This window comes from Hetaerina americana, unplaced genomic scaffold (assembly GCF_022747635.1).
Source record: "Hetaerina americana unplaced genomic scaffold, ioHetAmer1.1.p SCAF_3, whole genome shotgun sequence".
Classification (NCBI taxonomy): Eukaryota; Metazoa; Arthropoda; class Insecta; order Odonata; family Calopterygidae; genus Hetaerina; species Hetaerina americana.
The window spans coordinates 102608668-102627490 of NW_027286874.1; the positions used below are offsets into that span (position 1 = coordinate 102608668).

Sequence of the window (18823 nt, forward strand, 5' to 3'; positions counted from 1 at the left end):
TTGCAGGTATTTTCATGCAATTAAATGGTTTAACTATTAAGAGGAAAGTTTTGGATCAACTACATTTGGGATTGCTATCACTGAAATCCTCACGTGAAACTTGTGCCTTACTCATTATTTGAATATACCTACTATTTGTGGGAAGTCATTTTGAAATTTTTCCCAATTGTAAATATCATTTTGGTATATCTGTTTTTTTTGGTAAACTTTATTACGAAATTTAATTAATTTCACTGTGTGGTAGAGCTGTAGACATTAAAACCAGCCTTTAGATTGAAGGAGAGACAGACTCTTATAAGTACACCATTTATTTCATTTATTAGAACATCTCTTTCCCTATTGTGGTATGTGTGTTTGTGCAAGAATAAATATGCACCCACAGGAAAATACAGGAGGGTGGTAGCATAAGGCAAAATTAATACTGTGTTTAAAATCAAAAATACACAAAAGAAGGACACTCACAGTAGTATTCAATCATTTATGCAATTTTGCCTCTTCCATCAGCCAAAGGAATGTATTTCCATATGTTTCAACCAAATATCCTGCCATATTCTTTAGTGATTGTACATCTATTTCCATCTCCGTGTGTTTAGCTTATATTTGTTGCATTCATACAGATGTCAACATGCACGTACATACAAACAGTCACACAAGTTTGCATGCTAACATGCAAAAAACTTTCCTTTTTAAAAAAGGAAACCTGAAATACATACTATACCCACATAAAAAATTGAAAAAAGTCTTAATTTATCATTTGCATTTCAGTTGCAACGTACAACTTTTGACAAACATGCATATTCATAAATTTGATCCCAATAATCCTTTTGAAAAAATGATTTCCTAATGATTTAATCTAAATTAATTCAGAAATTGGCATCTCATTCTGTGTAAAAAATAGGACACAGCAATAAAATATGTATTGATAGTATTCCACAATTTTCAGGCGACTTTAGGAGATTCAATTCACAATTTGTAAATCTAGAAATATGGCAGTATTGTTTAATTAGCATTATTTTATTAGTAAACTAGCATTACTGACATGCTAGGTTTCAATAATTTTGAAGAATCCTGTCCCAACTAAGCATCTAATGAAAAAGTTGAACCACTTAGTTGCATTTGACAGTATTTAGCATATGAGACTTCACGCTCATCGGCGTGCATGCATGGAAAGTAGTTGTAACTATAGTCATTATTTAACAGCCAGTCTCGTAATCATTGTCCAGCAATAGCATTAACAAAATTCATTTACGATTGCACCACATTGCAAAAGGTAACCTCCACTCTCAAATCCACAAAGCCCATTTTCAATCCATAGACATTATGGGCCATTAAATAGCTAAGTAAGGCAAACTACACTAATTTGTAACCTGCACATTTCTTGCTGTTTGTTTCTGAAGGAGGTACATCTTCATTTATTCTCTCTTTGGTTTAACTGCTCCCATTCTTGCAGTCTCGGACACACTCATCCACTCACTCATCCACTCACACACACACATGGGACATAAACTTGGACCGACCGCAGTATTTTTTAAGTGAGCACATTAGAAACATTGACTGCCACCAAAGAGCCTTCCTGTTAGCCCCCATTCACAATTTCATATTTCAAATATGACATTGGAGAGAGGGGGGGAGAAAGAGAGGGTGAGAGAGGCTACAAGACAATCAAAACCAACTATTACTCAGGTGGAAGACACATTTGTCAGAGGTTGTTGAGGAAGTTTTTATCGTCTATATACTTCCTAAAGGGCCTGGCTTCTATACCTGAAATGACTGAGCATGATTGCTATAAAAGGATTAATGACGGGTGTCACAATCAATAAATACACAGATACAAATTTGATACCAACAATCACATGCATGGAAAACAGCCTTAATCAAGAGTGGGAAAGTTGGACCACTTGTACAACCAGAACCAGGTGGCCCACGGAATGGCTGGGCCCTGACACGTCTCTGATTACGAATCAACAATGCGGAGAAAAAGGAATGTGATTTTTTTTTGCATGAAGATGAGACAATTTTAAATACTAGGTAGTATGTTGAAAGACGCCAAAACAAATCAGCGAAACAGAGCATCAACAGCAACAAGGCCTGCATTGTACAACAATGCGCACAACCCCTATTGGCAACCACTTTCACAGCTCACTGACTTTATACTCAGGCCGGTCAGGTTCCAGTCAGTAGAAGTCTGCCGATTCCAGTGTCTTGCACTGCTTGCTCAGAGTCGGGTACTGCCCATTGTTGGGTCCAAGCATGACTGCAGAGGACCCAGTGGGGCCACTGGGGCCGCTGTCGGGGGGCGCAGAAGGAGCAGGGGGGCCCGTGTGGGTGCCGGACCGATGGTGGGAGGAGGAGGAGGAAGGCCCACGCCCGGCGCTCCTGTGTGGCGCTGCATGGTGCTGGCCCCGCTGGTGGTGATGGTGGTGGGACTGCTTCGCCTCTCGGCCATCTCTGTTGGTCCACATGACAAGCGTCATTATTACACAAGATCTCATTCAAGGTGATTCCAACAGATATCTCACATGCAAACACTCCTCCTTAAGCTCAGGTGTTCACTGCTGCCCCTAGCCCTCCGCACCCCTCAGGGCTCGAGGATTGAGCCCATGGTATTCATTTGATTGGTTCACAGGGCACTGGGCCACAATTTGGTCTATTTTGAAGGAGTAGGGTGTATCTCTAGCCTCCAGAATTTTGATGCAAATAGGTACCATGATATTAAGAGAGTGATATGATCCCATAAATCCTACTGAGTTATTTACAGTTCTCTGTAAGGCTGTAATTTGAATTCCCAAACGTGGCAATTGCCATAAACTGGGTTTTCCTTTGAAATACTCATCAAATTTTTCAATAACCCTGTTGAGACAAAGCGAGTTAAAAATTAATGTAACAGTCAACAGTCTTTTCACTTTATGCTCTCTCAAATCCCAGCCAAGTTCTTTCATCCTTTCCCTGGAGACCAGTGGCAAGGCTGTAATTATGTACAGTTGTGGCTTTTAAGCCAAGGGAAAAGATTCTGGCCTTCAATTATAGTAGTCAGACTATGGGGTAAAGACGGTGTTGGCATAACACTACAACTAAATCTTCAACTCTCATTTTTAAAGGTTAAATCAACCTCAAAATATAGCTCAACTTCCCTAGTGATCAAAAGTAGTAACATGTTATTTTGTTTCTTAAACTTATTGCTGAAATAGAGCTATTCAAAAATTGAGTATTTTTATTCTGACTGGTAAATAAAGAGGCATGCATTAGTTTTAGAAATAAAATAAGTTGGAACTGAATGAAAAAATCAAATGGAGATACTTTTCTATCTTTAAAAAAATAATTGATTTGGAAGAGAGTCACACATTGAGACTCCAATTTTATTTTTAATCAGTAAAACATCAACTACATGGAGTGGTAAAATGCATGAAACAGCTTCAATACAAACACTCGCACATTTCCTCCAATTCTCACTTGGTTGGCAACTTCCTAGTTTCCTCGTTGCTATCTACCCAAATTATTACAATTTGTTCACCCAAAGGAATTATCCAGAACAAGTCAATATAATTCATTATATAACAATTTGTATACAGATATATTTAGTAGCAATGAGTTGGTACTAGGAAAGAATGTAAAACCCAAAGCCGTACACTTAGGTGTAAGTAATAAGTGTACGGCTTTGGGTTTTACATTCTTTCCATGCACTCGGCCGTAGTACGTTCTTTATCTATTTATTAAAGAGTTGGTACTAGTCTTTGTCAATTCTAGTTAAGAAGCATGATACCACTAAGTATTTACAATACTATTCAATAGCACTTGACGATAACTTATGCATATTTTTTAAAATTTTGGGAACCTTTTTTTCCTATGGGAGCAAATTAATTTTTAGACTCGGAGAAACTAAAAATGTTCAATAATATACAATCATATTTAGGTGCACTATTTTTTGTTGCAGGAATATATCAAGGGAACATGAATATTATTTTTAGCCATGAAACAAAATAAATGCTTAACAATTTCAAATAATGATTTCAGGCTTCACTTCATGGAAGTTGTACAGACATATAACAGAGGAAGGACCACCCTCTTCTACAGAAAGGCATCAACCAGCTACTATTCTGTGGAAAAGTATAGTGCATCCTATGTTTAGGAGGTTACTGTTTTTATTGTAAAGTCATTAATGCATATTTATAAACGTGCCATGCGATGATGATATAATTAAAAATGTAATTATGATTAAAAATAATGTAGTCCTTTTATTTCCCTTTTCCTCCATGTTTCTTTTAATTTGGTAGCAAGACTAACCATCAGAAATAAATATTGGAAAAGGCTGCAAAAGCATATATCTCTTGAAAGTCTCAATTTTAATTTTTCTTCATATGGATTGAAAAATAGTGCTGTGAGGCATTGTAATAAGACAAGAGCTTCTACCTTCCAGCTTCTTAACCTAGTATGTATTTGACAAAATAACAGATTAAGAAATCATTATTTATATTTATGAGTAACTGATGATTAAATATAAAGATAATTATAATTGCAAGATAGATTATTGTTTTACTCTTCTCATTCACCATGAACTAATGGAAATTGTAGATGGAACAATTTCATTTCAAATTTTTACCATGGCAATTACAACATTCAACCTCAATTTAGTCAATTATCTTAAGTCCATCAGGAAGGTGAAAAAGAACACAATTTGAACAGACATCTTCGAATTGTGCTTCACTTCTGATAAGAAGTTGATTTAGAAAAAACCTACATGAAATTATTAATACATATCTATACAATGTGCAATCCCAAAGTATCGAGAACAATGTCATGAAGTTAGAATGTAAAATATTATTTACTCATGCTGATAATTGGTAGTTGGTACATCCATTACAACCCTGAGTGAAGTTTTATTTTACTGCACCTGATGATGATGCATTAAATCCTTGAAATTGAATTGAAACCTGGGTTGTGTCAAAGGCTCACTTTACCTGGGGTACCAACTGCAACAGGGTATTTAAATCATTAAAGAGTGTTCATTTAAATTCTGAGCTGAGATCTTGGGGAGAGAAAATATGTGACTTAAAAAGGTTTCCATTTTATGATGAATTTTCAACAGCTACAGTATCATACCTCAAAGAAAAAAATTTACCCCATTTTTCCAATATTTGAATAATGTCACCTAATATGCTGGCAGTTGATAATTGTACATTTATTGTCCACTTGATTGAAGGCACCCAATCAAATGAAGGTAATGTCAGATAAAACTTTTTCTGGCCTAGTTCCAAGTGTGGTGGAAATGCAGTAGGTTAAGTTTCACAATGTGGTGTAACCACCACAGTGTAGTGTGTGAAGTCAAAATTAACCAAAAGCAACTAAAAACATCTCATAGCTTGCAAAACTAATAGTGAATCCCTGCGGTGAAAATATGCATGTAACATGAGACTGAATATCTCTCAACAGTCCAACCTTCAGTTTTGAAAGAAAGTGAAACCATGCTTGCTGTCAATGCTGCACCCTTTGTGATAAGGCATTTTAAACAAACAGATTAGCATTTACAGACTGATAATGAACTTATCCTTTAATTACACATTTTAAATCCCTATATTCCACCATTCCACTTCCCTCCCTCCACTATGCTATGAAGAACCTGAGTCATTTTAATTTTTTTTAAATGTTCATCAGACACCGGAATTGTTGTTACTCTTTGGAGTGATCCACACTGTTACTCACTGTTAATTCTTCAATGAGCAATTAAAGTCCATGACATTTCTTTCATTGACACTCGTCCACACAAAGTAATAAAATCCCCATTTCCATAGTGAGAAAATGAATCTCTGAAAGTGGCATGCCTAAGGTGCACTAACTAGAACATCAATAATTTTATGGTAGGCAAGTTATCCAATGAATATATGCATCCTTATTCAGAGTTCTTAACCAAAAGCCAAATTAAATAGCTCCCTTCCCAAACCCTCCTGCAAAAAAGAGACCAAAAGTTGTCAGGGTCCATAAGTTGTTGAATGGTCTCTCTTATTCTCATAGGACTTTCTTCTTTTCTTATAGTCAAATGAATTTCATACAATACAATTTTAAGCAGAAAATAAGAATACTTCATGACTTGGTCATGTTATACAAACTCTCATTTTCATTTAATGTATACTTGGCAAATAGCCTCCAGATTCAGCATCTTTCAATAGGCTCTCAATGGTGTATGATTGAGTTATGACCAGTAATGCTCATTAATGAATTAATTGAGATTCTACAATTCTTAAAGGGATCTCCGAAAGTTCATGGTTATGTATTAATTTAAATTCACTTAAACAATAGCCGCATAATTACTTACTCCATCTCTAAAAGCTCTTGGCTTTGAGGTGAAGTATGGGCAGAATTTCTAATTGCTATGACTAAATATGTCACGTGTATCTCTTTAAGATGCCATTGAGCAGAAAGTCTGGAAGTAATCAGAAACCGTCTGCGCAACACCTCCTACCATTCAACTCTTTGCTTTCTTCTGCTTTGCCTACTTCAGCAGCTTTCCCACTGCATCCCTTAGGACTAGAATCTAATATGAAATGTTACACCCAAGGGTGAGAGTGAAGTTCACAGAACTTGATCTGACAACTGTGATGTGGAAGGCACTGATACACCACCACATTAGTCATCCTAATACTATTCTATCTTTGTTTTTATTTCCTAAATACAGGATAATATTCCTGCAAACTAACCCAAAAGTAAATTGATACCTCAATGGATCAATGGTAGATAATTAGTGAGAGGAGGCCATTAAATGAATCAAATAAATTTAGAATGGAGGTATTTCTCAGATAAAATGACAGCAAAGAAGCACGCAGATGTGTAAAAGAGGAAAGGCTCATATGAGTCACTATTGAGAGAATGAAAAACAGTCAGACTGAGGAAGTCTTAAGAGAGATTTGATTCTTCGGAAAATATAATAGATGGTGAGAAACCAAAGAATTCAACCAAGAGAGTTTGGGACAAATACTTAAGCCAATAACAAAAGTCATCCAAATACAAAAATAAGCGAGAAAAAAGAGCTATTATGGCCTAAAGGAATTAAGATTACATGGGAAAAATGGAGGGATGTAACCCACTAATCTCATATTAAGAGGCAAATTAATCCTACTCAATGTCCAATGTGTGCAAAATCTTTCTTTAGCTGAAATCGCAAGGCAAGTTGGGCTTAGATAAACCATGGAAACTATGAGAAAATAAAATCGAATAATTAAAACTGTTCTATAATAATTCCATATTCTTCATTAGACATTTAATCATTTTGCAAATGCTTGCTTTATACTAAAATTGTGATCATCATAGCATTTCCTGAGTATAAATATAATCAACAAACAAATTCAAATCAATTCTATCATTTAGCACACAGTGCAGACCAGCATGGCAGCCCTGGCAGAGTAGTTATCAGTTCAAAATCTAGGCCATGCCTAGATGATTCTTCCAACTGAATTCCTGTGGTGCGACTTTCTTGGTACCAGATTTCCCTGGGAGTCTGGATCAATTATATATAGTAAATTCATGATATTTGAATTTAACATGCTTGTACTGCCTCGTAGCATGAGAGAGCTTGTACCTTCACCTATCAAACTGACTGTTGAATTGGTGGTTCTCATATTATAGCTCATATGAAACTGACACAACATAGACAAAAAGTTGATCATGTCAATGCAGTCTACACTGTGAGCATGACTTCCACCAATAACTAACCTCATCCACTAACAAATTATTGTGAATTCTCATCAGTCACTTCGTTAATATCACTTCATATCTTCACACAAGTAAAAGAATGATCAGTAAGGAAACTATTGGCATAAATTGAAAAATAAATTCACATCAAAACTGAAGAATTCATTGTTTAAACCTCAATTGTAACTCCTGCACAAAGCCATCAAATCTCAACAAGTTCACACGGTGAGAATCATAATAAAGTCATACCCCTATGCAAACTAACATAACCTCCAAATTTACTAGATATATAGAATCAGCATTATATGGTGAGCTATTTTTTACATTTATTTTGACAAAATAAACACCTGTCTCCTGAATGCTTGATATAACAACAAAGCAACCATGACAAGGGAAGCAGTATGGGCTAAGCATTAAAATAAAATAAAACTATTTAACTGCCTTTAGTATTTACTCACACTACAGGAGCAGATATACACTCATTTACATCTATTAGCCATTTTAATTATGAACAAAATATTTCATTACATTTTTTTCACTAAATACTAAGCTACAAAGTGCAATTAAATGTTTTTCTAAGTCATAACTCCAACACACAGAAAAACTAACAGCATGCTAAAATGTACCAATAGCAGGTATAAATGTAAATAAAATCACATTCATCATTTCATGCACAACATTTGTCATTTCTATCAGTCGGGTCAATTCTCTTGAGAATAGCAATTTGTCGATTTTCTAAAACAAAGCCTGCTCAATACTAAATAAACAATAACTAGCTCTTACAATAATAATATTTTTTCAATGCAATAGGTAAATTCCTCGTTTGGTAGCATGGATCAAACTGCTTCACTTTGCGTAAGTTTTGATATTAATTTTAAAACACCTAAAATAATAATTTTCCACAGATGTTTATTGGTATGATAAATTTCACCATGCTATAGCATCATCAGGTATAGAGACATAATGGAATTAGGGTATTTATACAAGAAGATCCTAATGTCAATATATGCAATGAACAAACATTTCCTCCATTGATGAACTCCTGTATTACTTACAACTATACTCCCTACTTCCTTCTCACGCAATGTTCTTGTCTAATCCCCCCATCACCTGAACTTCCTTCAACATAGCCATTACTGACTGGTCTTCTCAACCCAGTTACCCATGTATCTACCCATTAAATTTAACCATAGAACTATAACGGGTGAAAAAACACTCCAGAGCAGGTTGATATCTCGCACCAAACAAAAACGGCTAATGTTTGAGACTCGGGACCTTTACCATAATTCACGCCAATCAATGGGTCACGTGATTCGAGATTAAAAAACAAAAAAATGAGCCCCCATAGGACTTTCGTTGTCATAATGGGTGTGAGATATGAATTTTTAAAAATTATCACGTTTCCAGAATAGGGTGAAAAAAATAGTGTTACCGTTCTTGGGTTAAGCAATGTGAAATGCTCCAACCCTCAATTTTATGAATATATACTAGAACTCTATGATATTTAATATGATATCTTTAAAATTGGTGATGCTGTAACTTGGTAAAACACACGAAACAAATACACATATGTGGAAAATCACTATTGTACCTGTATTTCAATATGAATTCTGATAGTATTTTTAGCATTACTGCTATTATTGCTGACAATGTCCACTGATGCTTTAATCTAACCAGCAAGCCCCTTTAAGGAGATATCAAAATCAAATATTTTCAGCATTTTACAACATAGAAAAAAGAAAGATATGTCAGCCATAGTGCCATGCTCAATAGCTTACAAAAAATAAAAACAATGAAGTTTATGACATTAATTAATGTCAATCTCATAATCAATGAAATAGAGATAATAACGTCATTCTTTGGTCACAATGTAATTAAAAACACAAGAACATCCCTGCAGATCACCATCTCAAAAGAAAGGCCCCTCTTTCAGTTTCAAATAACTATCAAATAACATAAAATTACATTAAAGTGCACAAGCATACCCTGATTTTTGCCATTGATGCATTCCAGAAAAAAATGCAAATTGGAACAGCCAACATAATAACCAAAAGGTTGCAAAAGAAAAGTGAAAACATAACACCAAAATATATCCCCTTAAAGTATTTACATTGTCTTTCCATTATTTTTATGGATTAGACAATAAATATCTCCAAAACTCTTAATCGTCAAATTATGCTTACACTGACTTAGTTAATTTTTATATAACTTAATCATTTGAATTTTATTTCACAATCGATGATTATAAATAAATTAAAAAAAGGAGGAGCTCTGTATCTGAAAGTTTGTCTCTATATAAATAAAATAGCTATCTAAAAAGATAGTTATTTATCAATGAAGAAATTAACTACATTGGTATGCTTGGGTGTCAGATGTGAATTCATGCAATTATCATATTTTTAAACTAATATCAAATGAATTTTGGCATGACACATGGGGGAAATACCTGCAATATTTCATTTCAACTATCTATAAAATATATTAAAAGGTGGATTGTGTTTACATCCAAGTTCTTGCTGTTATTGTGCAATAATTTTGCTGATTACTAAGCTTGAAACAGTGAAAATAAAATGTGTACATTCCATATGTGGCTCCTCGAATTCATAAAAAAAATCACAGGATGCAACCTCTTTATTACTCTGACATAATTCAGGGCCTTATGCATATTGATCAACAGCATCATTTCAAATGGTGAGGGTAAACCAGGGCATACCAGCATATATCACTCTCAAAAAATGTTCTTTGTATCAAATTATTAAAATGCTTCACTCAGCAAAACAGAGCAAGGGCAGGCAGGCACACACAAAAAAAAACACACACACACACACACACACACGCATGTATCATCATCAGCAGCAGCAGGAGGAGCAGCAAACCATTGGGCAGAGCAAAATGCAAACGCACCCTCCCCCATTCATGCATCGTCGGGGCAGTTCCGACGGATAGCGTACAGGAGAGGGGGAGGGGTAATGGGGGGAGAGGGTGGGGGGGGAGGGGCGCTTGCCCATATCAGTGGTGGGTGTGGGGGGGGCGGCCCAAAGTACCGCCCCACCGCGTTTCCATACGACCCTTGACTCCGGCGGCGAGACGACGATGAGAGGGAGGCCGAGGACGTGGGGTGGGGCAGGAAGGGGTCCCGATCGTCCACCTGCAGGTAGGCCCGCCTTCTCTCCGTGCAGACGTCCATGAGACACACCCAGCAGGGGGACAGACGAGAATTGGCTCACGTTAGATGTTACACACACACACACGGTGCCCCACCTGTGCATCTTTGCCCGGAGTCACACACAACTCTTCCCCCCCCCTCCCCCTGCCCTGTGCCATACACACAAGCACTTGTTTTCATCTCCAGCTGCCCAATGCGCACAAAAGTGGGGAAGGGAACAATAAATATGGTAATGTTTGTGGGAAAAGCATTCTATCTTACTGGAGTGAACCTTCTCATGGAGTGAATGTGACATGCTCATCAAAGAGGAGCCAAAACAATAAATTAATGCACAACACTTTTCTGCTGAAGCTCACCACATGTTTATTCGGTGCATAATAGTAAAACCTCAAAATGGCAATGTTTATCAACCCAGGAAGAAAGGCATGAGAGGAGACAGTGACAAAGAGATATATTTTAATGTTGCATTGGGGTCAGTTATCTTTAACTGCTAAGTTTTTAAATAACAGATAGACCTGTCCTGATACATCTTTGCTGCCTTGCCAAATCCCACCAGAGTATTTAATTGTCTATAGTAAGCATTAACTGATGCCATCAAGAATGTGACATTTAATTTTTTCCCAAAAATCTACAACAGATAATCAGAAAAAATATCTAACCATTGCCATGAGCTCTGTGAAATAGAATCTTAATGAATGTTAAACTTAAATAAGATGGAATGCTTAAGGACAAAGACCATAGATATACAGAAGAAACCTTTGAAAGTAATTATTTTATTGTTCAACAGATTATCCCAAAATCTGAGACATCAGTGTGTGTCATCATGTGATTAACACTAAAACTTTATCTCAATGGCAACTATGTAATATTTTGTGTGATATCATGTTAAAAAAACAGCTGATTACAGACCACTTTCTTTCCCATAAAATGAAGCCCTTCCACCTCTAATGAACAGACTGCATGTCATTTTGATTCCTTCTTCCCCCATGATAATCCCTGTGCTTCATACTCACTCCTTCATATCAACATACTAAAGAATTCCGACAGGATTTGTGAAATCCCAACATCAGCTACAGCCATGGCACTGGAATTATTCCAATGGCCCATAACGAGTACCAACCTTTCACCCTCACCAATTTAAAAATGTTTTTTCCTATCCAGTGACAAGCTGCTCCTCAAGCAGGGAGTGTGTTTCTTATACATTGCCGTTTACAGTAAAACCTCCATGCAACAAAATTTACATGATGCAAAATAGGTGATGTACCTGCTCTAAGGTTTATTATTTGTAAGTCAATGTGAATTGTGTGCACATTGGAGTGTGGGAATTTAAAAATATTTTGATATGAGTAAAAATAAGTCAAGATATTATGAGCACAATAGAAAATAATCATAATGGTACACTTGGTGAAATAATTGAGTCAATATTAAATATTTTTCAAAAAATAAATATCAAAATGAGACGAACAAAGTCACCGTTATAAATGATCCACTCAGTTAAATACAGGGGCTGGGTGATAACGAAGGACTATATTTCAATATTTTCTTGTTTTTCACTCTACTATGAAATGGGATGCACAGTCATAAATTCTTATTTATATATTGAATGGACAGTGTCGGTATCTCCACATTTCTAAATAAGTCCATTAATTTGAATAATAATAATACTAAACTAACAATTTACCCCCTTTCTTGCTTCCCCAACATTCTTTGCTTCAATAAAATTACAATTAATCAAAGGAAATTGAACTTTTTAATAAAATTTTAATTTTGTGGTAAATACTAATTTGGTTTTGATTTTCAAGAATCATCATAAAGACAGTGGAGGAATAATTGACAAGTAAATAGAGGTTTTACTGTAGATAATTTTCTAAGCACACACACACTAGGTTTACTTGCAGAGCTCATCAAATTACTGCGGTAGGATTTTCCAAAACTTACATTTTTCCATGATTGAGCCATCCCACTTCTATAAAATCTCCTGCCACCCTAAACTACATATCCTCCTCCCATGGAACATCCATTACAATGCTAAGCATTAGAATGATGCCCATATTTCACTCAAGGATTACTTCTGAACCCTTTGTTTCCACCTCCTCATATTGCCTTTCCCATCTCTTCCCCTAATAAGCCATAATATGGTTGCTATTGAGCCTTCATATTAATTCGTTATCTTAGTACCGTGTCCAATCAGTACAGAGCCTACTCTCAAATCAAGTACTTCTGAACTTCAATTCTTTGGAAATGCCAACCAGAATCATCAGTCACAACTATTGTCGAATTTGTATCTCACAAAAATGCCAACATTTTAGTGCTAACACATTTTAATGTATCATACATTATCATTTTCCTCAGAAATGGCCAGAAACACTGCTGTGGCATACACAAGAAAGATAGCACTGAATGTACGAGGGTCATCCGGAAAGTAGTACCCGTTCGTTCCGCATGAAGTGCTGACGACGCGAGTAGCCGCTGGACGAGGTCAGATAGCTTCAGTGGCTTGTCTGCCTTCTCTGAGCCAAGTTGCGTGACGCTAGCATTGCCTGTGTTGTTTCTGTGATTGTTTACAATGTTTAAAAAAATTGAGAACGCCGCCAGTTGTGAAGTGAGGGCAGTGATTAAATTCCTCAATGCAAGAAACGTTCGCCCATGTGATATTCATCGCCAATTAAAGGAGGTGTATGGAGACAATGTAATGGACGAGTCGTCTGTTCGGCGGTGGTGTCGCAACTTCAACATGGGGAGGGGGAACACACACGACGATGAGCGTTCGGGGAGACCGTCTGTCATTACAGACCAACTGGTGAGCTCAGTTGACGAATTCGTGAGGAACGATCGGCGCGTCACAATTGATGACATCTGTGAGCATTTTCCCAATGTTTCTCGAACAATTGTTCATGAAATTGTTAAACACCATCTGCATTATGCAAAAATTTGTGCAAGATGGGTCCCTCGCGTATCTCAATGAGCTGGCGGCGAAGGACTATGCAGCAGGAATACAGAAACTTGTCACACGTTATGACAAATGCCTTAATTTGCTTGGAGATTATGTTGAGAAGTAGTTTAAAGTATCCTCTTTCAAATAAAATGTTTTATGTTTGTTAATATTTACTTTTGTGTCTTTATTTCACGAACGGGTACTACTTTCCGGATGACCCTCGTACAATGAAAAATGGTAAATGGCTTACTCAGTGAATGGATGTCATTAGGTTGTTTAGTGAGCCCTTCCACAGGGAGGTTTCTGTTTACATATTAGCTAAGGCAGGGATACTATGCTCTTGGTTGGTAATTCAAAATTGGCCAGTAATTAAACATTTTCATTCCATAATTTTCAAAGGTTTTAAAGGGTTTGTAGCAACAATGAATATTGTTTTAAATTTTCACTTAAATATTTAAATTATCCACAGTTGCTTTATTTTCTAATAAAGAAAAGATAGTAACAATTTTCCACCAGATAAGTTTAATAGTGCCACTGGGTTTTGATGTATTACATCATCTACAGGTAATAAAATGAATTCAAGTGCTGTCTTACGTAATTTTTTGCATCCTTGGAAGGGGGGGAGGGGTGGATATCGAAGGAGTGACGGAGGAGAGAAAGGTTTGCCAACTAATCAATGGGTTGCAAAATATAAAGTTTTAAACATGTTGAAGAAATAATACACAAAGTCTCAGAGGTCCTCATGGGTCCTCTTTTCCTTCCACATCCACCTCCCCCCCTTTCCTGGAATGCAACAATGTGTATAAGACGGCACTTGAATTCATTTGGCTACCTAAAGATGATGTAATACATCGAAACCTGGTCACATTATTAAAATTATCTAGTAAAAAATTGTTTCTATCTTTTCTTTATTATGTTCGAATTCCACCACATCATGCCTCAAACTACTCAATTTTTTATTTTCTACTCCAAAATGTGTACTTTAAACAGGATAAGGATATGTCTAGCAGCACACATGAGCAATATGTATAATTTAAATGCATAATTATAATTGGTGCTACAAAATGGATGATGCTTTCATCATTCTCCATTCCAACTCAATTATGTCCCATTTCTTATCCCATGAGTTTCAGCCTCACATCACACTCCATACCTCATGAAATATCCAACATTTTCCATTCCATTTTCAAGAAATAAACTTTCATGTATGTTTCGACTCAGGATAGTGAGCTATGCTGCTCAATTCTTATGTCAATGTTCATGAACTACTAATCAAGCTGTCATAGACAAATGTAGACAATGCTATTACTACAGGCTTTTTAGTAGCATTTTTTGTGATAACAGTGATTGTCACTGTAACAATAATGACATTACAAAGCTCTTGAATTGAAATTGTTGTACAAATTTTTGGGACAAAGCCATTTGATTTAGAACTAATTAATGTCCCCATTAAGAATTAGTGAGAAAAGGAGAAAAGTTCACCAGATAAGTAAGTAGATGTGATAGAATGGAGAAGTCTTTGAAAGTACATCTTTCACACCAGTACGAGAATTCAATATCCAAATTTGCTTTCATGTGAATCTGTGACAAAGGTAATGCCAATAATAAGGTAGCAGATACACATTATTCAAATAGATGGTGCGCAATGAGCCTCCTTCCAGAGCAGACACACCGGCATAACATTGCATACAGCACAAGCCAATGGAGCAAAGACCAGAGGGAGGGAGGGGGTGGGAGAGAGGGTTGTCAGTCTGCAAGATGGTATGGTGTTATTTGACCCCTCCAGATACAAATTATAAAAGAAGAGCCCGGAAAAAATGATTGGTAAGTATGAAAATCCAATATGAATAATCATTCATAAACGCCAGATAATTCATAAATGCAAATTTCATGAAAAAACATGGAGGGTGCCAGGTAAGCTATTGACCGATAAGCAGGTTAAGTATCTTCATTGAATGTGTGGTTGATCATGAGATCAGCCAACTGAGATGGCATTCTGTGTGATCAAATAATGAAAGTATAGTGTGACTATTTGACAAATAAAAGGATGACTTGCAACCACTAGAGTAACCCAAAATACCAACCAAAATTGGATAATTACCAATTATATATAAATTATACACCAACAATGGATAGTTACAAATAATAGCTCAGAGCCCTTAGCAATTACTTCTTTGACCAATAATTACCAAAGCACAATGTAGCTATTGTTTATTTTTTTTCAACTCAAACATAAGATTTAGGTTCAAATGAACACTTGATTCATAACTGCTCTCTCTTGTGAGCCTGAAATCATAGACTCATATTTTTCCTCCAACTCTATCTAAATTATGTTAGCAAAACTTTTCCCTATGATACCAAACTAGGAATTTAAAGAAAACACCACACAGGACTACTTATCACAAAGTGTGACAGGCACAGTGGACACATTGCCTTCCTTACACGTAGCTGCAAATATATGTGGGTCAAAGCAATCATTTTCCCTAATGAACTTGAGAGAAGGCAAACTGGCAGGAAAGGATACATGACCATATTTAGGTATTGCAGGAGTAGTACAAATACTGAATCAGTTGCATATTCGTTAGTACAACTACTACCAGCCATTGATTATGGACCACTTGAAACCCACTTTTTTAATGTCAAACCCACCCCTTTTTCGTAAATGCTTTGTTTTGTTTCCACTTTTTTATGTTATGAATTCAACAGGATTGGTTATTGATACTTTTCCATGTATCCCTATCCGAATTAATTCCAAAAATAGACTACATGCCATATCTTCCACTATCTATTTCACATACTTCAATCTTAGTAGTCTTCCACAGTTTTTGCCTTCTATCATCCCTTCCAGTAATGTGTTTGTCAACTTCTCATGCGGCAGTAAATGACCAACCTACACATCACATCTTCTCTGCAGTGTCTTCCACAGAATCTGTTATTTTTCGCCTGCTTCCCTCAGCACTTCTTGCTTTGTCAATCACTCGACTCAGCTTATCTTGAGCATCATTCCGCAGCATCACATCACAAAAGCCTCTAGCGTTTTTCCTCTCTGCTTGCTCTACTCTCTATGTCTTGCTACCATAGAGCAGCACACTCTACATCTTAATCACATTTTCCCACAGTGAATAGTCCCTGCTCTTTGCTAAAAGCAATCACTGCCTATAGCATCGTATTCATTATTTCCATTTTCACTATTGATGCACTATATGAGCAACACATTATGTCTGTGACTAGAAAGTAAGGGTCAATGATTTCATGTCATTGACCCTTATTCAACTTTTTTGATTTGGTGATACTCTTGTGAGAAAAACATCACAATTATGCAATTTTTAGCAAGTCAACCATTACTAATGCTGTAATTCTATTGAATTTCTGTCACCACTGGGGCCACAAATGCTCAACATTCCAAGCTATGGTCCAATGCCAGACTAACCTACCAATTTTCTACTCCAATTTTGTATGAATCAAAAATCATTAAATATATTGCCAAATGCAATGACTAAATTATTGAATGCATGCTGAAATATAAGGAATCGGCTTATAATAAAATTTCTGGCCTTGACAACCGAAACCATCGGATTGGTGTCAGTTCCTTTTCATATAATGAACTAAGATTGAATACTACAGACAAAATTTATACATATGCATGTCACTTTATTATCCAGTGAAAATGGTGCTCAATGTAAAAGAAGATGCTGGTCAATATCTAGTTTCAGCAATTCAAACACTGAGCTCCCCAAGTCCAAACCAGTAAATTACACTGAACTCAACAGCCTTCAGAACTCCTATGCTATACACTTCAGTCAATATATTGGCAAAACCCATTTCTAAGTAAAGTTATTTATGTACAGAAAATGGAAAATGAGACCTATCACTAAACATATATTGCATCAAGCAACTTAAGAAACAAGGAGGAGCCCTTAAGTCTCCACTATATCCTTACCAGGATAGCTGTAGATTATGGTCTAATTTTCTAATATTTTGTCTTGAAAGAGCCTGCTTTCACTAATGCACACACATGCCCCCTCTTGTCTCACATTCAAAGAAGATCCCCTAGAAGTGTTTAGAATTCAGCTTGGGTAATGGCATAATTGTGTGAAAATGATGATGCCATTGAGGGGTGACCTCTCTCATCATCAGAAAGTTCTTGTTATGAGTCAAGTCATGACTTAAGTCACTGGAGATGAAACCAAGTGGAAATGTTTCAACATAGCTCATTGGATAAAAATGAAAACAGTAAACCTATCCTGGCTGTTTAAGGGAAAACTTTGGGGCTTATATGCAAGACTCATCTGAAGCATTTTCTGCAGATAAGACATTGCTTTTCCTTGTCCAAATTTCCAAAGATGAAGCAAACACATTAGAGAAAAAATGTCAATTCATACGACCTCATATTCCAAATACCTTTTCATTTGACCTCCTTAATGTGCATACTTCACATAATTATAATAGATTTTCAGGCAATTCATCTCGAATTCAAAACAAAAATTATGCATATGGCCTAAATTCAACTTTACTTCTTTAATATTCTCCATGAGACGGGAAGAAGGGGTGGTGGGAAGGTTGCAGTTTGACCCCTTGCCTTAAAGGCAACTCAACTTGCTGCAAAGGTAATCAAGGCTCCATCATAAAGCTAGCCATCATCCCATTCATCCGAATGTATTAACTACACAAGCAACTAGAAAAACTGCAGTGATTACATGCAATTAAATACCATGTGCTCAACTCTAAAATGATGATAACTCAGACCAGGGTATTATTTTACCCGCTAACCTCACAACATTAGAGAACAGAAGTACACATCAGAGTTATGTGAAGACTACCTATGCACATCATAAAGTGGTCATTATAAGTAAGTGATTGCAGAATTTTAAGTTATATGAGTGCAATGTGACCAGCAGTAAGTGATATAATTTTTATAAGGCAGATCTACACATGGGAAGTCACAAGAGAAAGATGTCGCACATGACAAATCAGGTTAATACATGGACATATTTGACCTGATTGAATTATTGCTTGTTACTTTGTGTCATAAGATGAAATTT

General features: G+C 36.2%; 1 protein-coding gene across 1 annotated transcript in view; it reads right to left on the bottom strand.

The window, feature by feature from the left end:
- Positions 1 to 882: 882 nt before the first annotated feature.
- tty (tweety) overlaps positions 883 to 18823 on the bottom strand; it is a 60427-nt gene continuing 42486 nt past the window's right edge. Inside the window, exon 10 of the mRNA XM_071588496.1 lies at positions 883 to 2448. Within this exon, the coding sequence (XP_071444597.1) occupies positions 2175 to 2448 (274 nt within the window). The 3' untranslated portion in view covers positions 883 to 2174. The remainder of the gene's footprint in view (positions 2449 to 18823) is intronic.